Below are 2,956 nucleotides of genomic sequence, written 5' to 3'. Positions count from 1 at the left end.
AGGCATTGTGGTGGGGTTTATTATTGTTACCACCACTGAATACTAAATAGCATTGTCTTTGGGCCCTAAATGGGAATTCTCCAAACTTCAGAGTTGTAGAGTTTTTTGTTCGTTTGGTTGGTGTTGTTTTGTTTTTTGCTTCAAAGTAGCCAAAGACATTGGGCAGTAAATAGCATTCAAGTCTGGTTGAGTAGTATTCTTAGGTAAATAAAATTCCAAATGGACTGTGGACTGGTAAATGGGCATCCTAGCTGCCTCTGAACATTCACAATATTCTCATTCATTGGTGATCTCCATTTCAAGTGTTTACCTGGATGGGAATATGAATGGACCAAACTAATGTAGAATTTTCCAGGGACAAGGGAGGGGAGAAATGTGAAGAATGATAAAATGCAACAGCTCAGGCTTTTGAAACGAAGAATGATAACCCTCTATGATCTCCAGAAAGGGTCAAACTCCCTAGAGATCACTCTACTCCTTCCCAGAAGATCCGGTTCATCAAATCCAGAGTTCATGGGCTTAGTGATTGAATTTTTGTCTGCTGGAAAAGTACAAGTTATTCCTTGGGCAGAGATGCCAGGGACCTTGTGAAATAAATTGTCTCCTATTTCAGATCTTTGTTTCACTTTCTATTATCAGGGAAAATAGCAATCCTGAATTTGATCCTGTGCAGACATAGCCACTAAAATGCCCTTGTAACTCTCCTGCTTCTGCTATTTCCTTACGTTCTGGCCTTCCTACCAATTTTTGGGGTAATGGTTCAAGGATACCAAGAAGCTTCAATATGTTATTTCTCTTCTATCACTGCTTTTTGCTCAAGTCCTGTCCGTGTTCTTCCTGAGACAACTGAGACCCTAACCCAGACCTGATTTCCCCAGATGATGCAAACATATGATGATAATAATAAATAAAATGGGCTGGATACTTGAAGAGCATCTTGGAGGGCAGAAGAATGGCAGTTTCTGCTATTTCCTTACTCAGATGAGTATCTTAGTATCATAAATGGTTATTAACTTGGAACTAGGAGAGAGAATGGAGAAACTAAGGGCATATGTATATGTTACGAGGGATTGGCCTAGAAGGATTTCAATGGAGTAGCCTTTCTTGCCTTATAATAGATATTTGTTAGGATCCTATTTCAAAATTATATACTTGCTTAGAACTGGTTTTGTGACGAATGGAGATTAGTAGAGCCTTCATTAGTCTTTCCCTACTTTCAAGGAACCATGAACTTACTACTCTTTATTTTCTACCTCTTATTTAAAAATTACAAATATCAGATTGTATTGCAATTATTTGCTTACTGAACTTATATCTTTCTCTCTAGACTTCAAATTCTTAGAGAGCAAGGGTGATTCTATTTACACCTTTGGTCATCAGCACCTTGCACAATGGCTGCAATATACCAAGTGCTTAATAAATATTTGCTAATAAAAGAACAAATAAGTAGGGCCAAGATGAATGTTAATGCCTCATTCTTATTATGTGATATCTAGGAGTTGGCTGGATTTCTACAATAACATTTCTTCTGTCTTGTCCCCTCCAGATGACATCAGTTGCCAAGGTGTATTACAGCCAGACCACTCAGACAGAAAGCCGGCCCCTAGTGGGCCCACCGATACGACGGCGGAGAGTCCTCACGAAAGATGGCCGCAGCAATGTGAGAATGGAACACATTGCTGACAAGCGCTTCCTCTACCTCAAGGACTTATGGACAACCTTTATCGACATGCAGTGGCGCTATAAGCTCCTCCTCTTCTCTGCAACCTTTGCAGGCACCTGGTTCCTCTTTGGTGTTGTGTGGTATCTGGTAGCTGTGGCCCATGGGGACCTGCTGGAGCTGGGCCCCCCTGCCAACCACACTCCTTGTGTGGTACAGGTGCACACACTCACTGGAGCCTTCCTCTTCTCCCTTGAATCCCAGACCACTATTGGCTATGGCTTCCGCTACATCAGTGAGGAGTGCCCACTGGCCATCGTGCTTCTTATTGCCCAGCTGGTGCTCACCACCATCTTGGAAATCTTTATCACAGGTACTTTCCTGGCAAAGATTGCCCGGCCTAAGAAGCGTGCGGAGACCATCCGTTTCAGCCAGCATGCAGTTGTAGCCTCGCACAATGGGAAGCCCTGCCTTATGATCCGGGTTGCCAATATGCGTAAGAGCCTTCTCATTGGCTGCCAGGTGACAGGAAAACTGCTTCAGACTCATCAAACGAAGGAGGGTGAGAACATTCGGCTCAATCAAGTCAATGTTACTTTCCAAGTAGACACAGCCTCGGATAGTCCCTTCCTCATTCTGCCCCTTACCTTCTACCATGTGGTAGATGAGACCAGTCCCTTGAAAGATCTCCCCCTTCGCAGTGGTGAAGGTGACTTTGAGCTGGTACTGATCCTAAGTGGTACAGTGGAGTCCACAAGTGCCACCTGCCAGGTGCGCACTTCCTACCTGCCGGAGGAGATCCTTTGGGGCTATGAATTCACACCTGCCATCTCACTGTCGGCCAGTGGCAAATACATAGCTGACTTCAGCCTTTTTGACCAGGTTGTGAAAGTGGCCTCTCCTAGTGGCCTCCGTGACAGCACTGTACGCTATGGAGATCCTGAAAAGCTCAAGTTGGAGGAGTCATTAAGGGAGCAAGCTGAGAAGGAGGGCAGTGCCCTAAGTGTGCGCATCAGCAATGTCTGAGGGCCTGTTTCCACCTTCCCAGCCCTCTGGCCTCTTTTCCTCTCTTTTGAAGCCCTGGGCAAGGGATACTACCTGGGGTCACTGGAGAGTTCCAGAAGCATCCATCCTCCATTCTCCCTTCTTTAACCCAGAGGCCTTTGGAAGTCTGAACCAACTGGAGTTCAAGTTTTCCTCCCTTTGTCTCCCCCACCTCCCCCTGCTTCTACCCCAATGCACACAACTCCCTTATGCCAGGATGGGTGAAGGAGAGGGAAGATTCGGCTGGAGTGG

At 45.3% G+C, this 2,956-nt stretch overlaps 1 protein-coding gene across 1 annotated transcript; it reads left to right on the top strand.

Annotated features, from left to right (window-relative positions):
* Window positions 1-1,546: 1,546 nt before the first annotated feature.
* Window positions 1,547-2,686, top strand: Kcnj10 (potassium inwardly rectifying channel subfamily J member 10). The gene has a single exon (XM_076862882.1). It carries the CDS (start codon window positions 1,547-1,549, stop codon window positions 2,684-2,686), a length of 1,140 nt encoding a protein of 379 aa, XP_076718997.1.
* Window positions 2,687-2,956: the final 270 nt, after the last annotated feature.

The sequence above is a fragment of the Callospermophilus lateralis genome, chromosome 7, assembly GCF_048772815.1.
Source record: "Callospermophilus lateralis isolate mCalLat2 chromosome 7, mCalLat2.hap1, whole genome shotgun sequence".
NCBI classification, from domain to species: domain Eukaryota; kingdom Metazoa; phylum Chordata; class Mammalia; order Rodentia; family Sciuridae; genus Callospermophilus; species Callospermophilus lateralis.
Note: the sequence above shows the minus strand (reverse complement) of the source record. Positions and strands in the feature narration are given on the sequence as shown.

Bases quoted from the DNA above. Each gene is read 5' to 3' on its own strand.
- Kcnj10 (XM_076862882.1), top strand. From the start codon at position 1,547: ATGACATCAGTTGCCAAGGTGTATTACAGCCAGACCACTCAGACAGAA.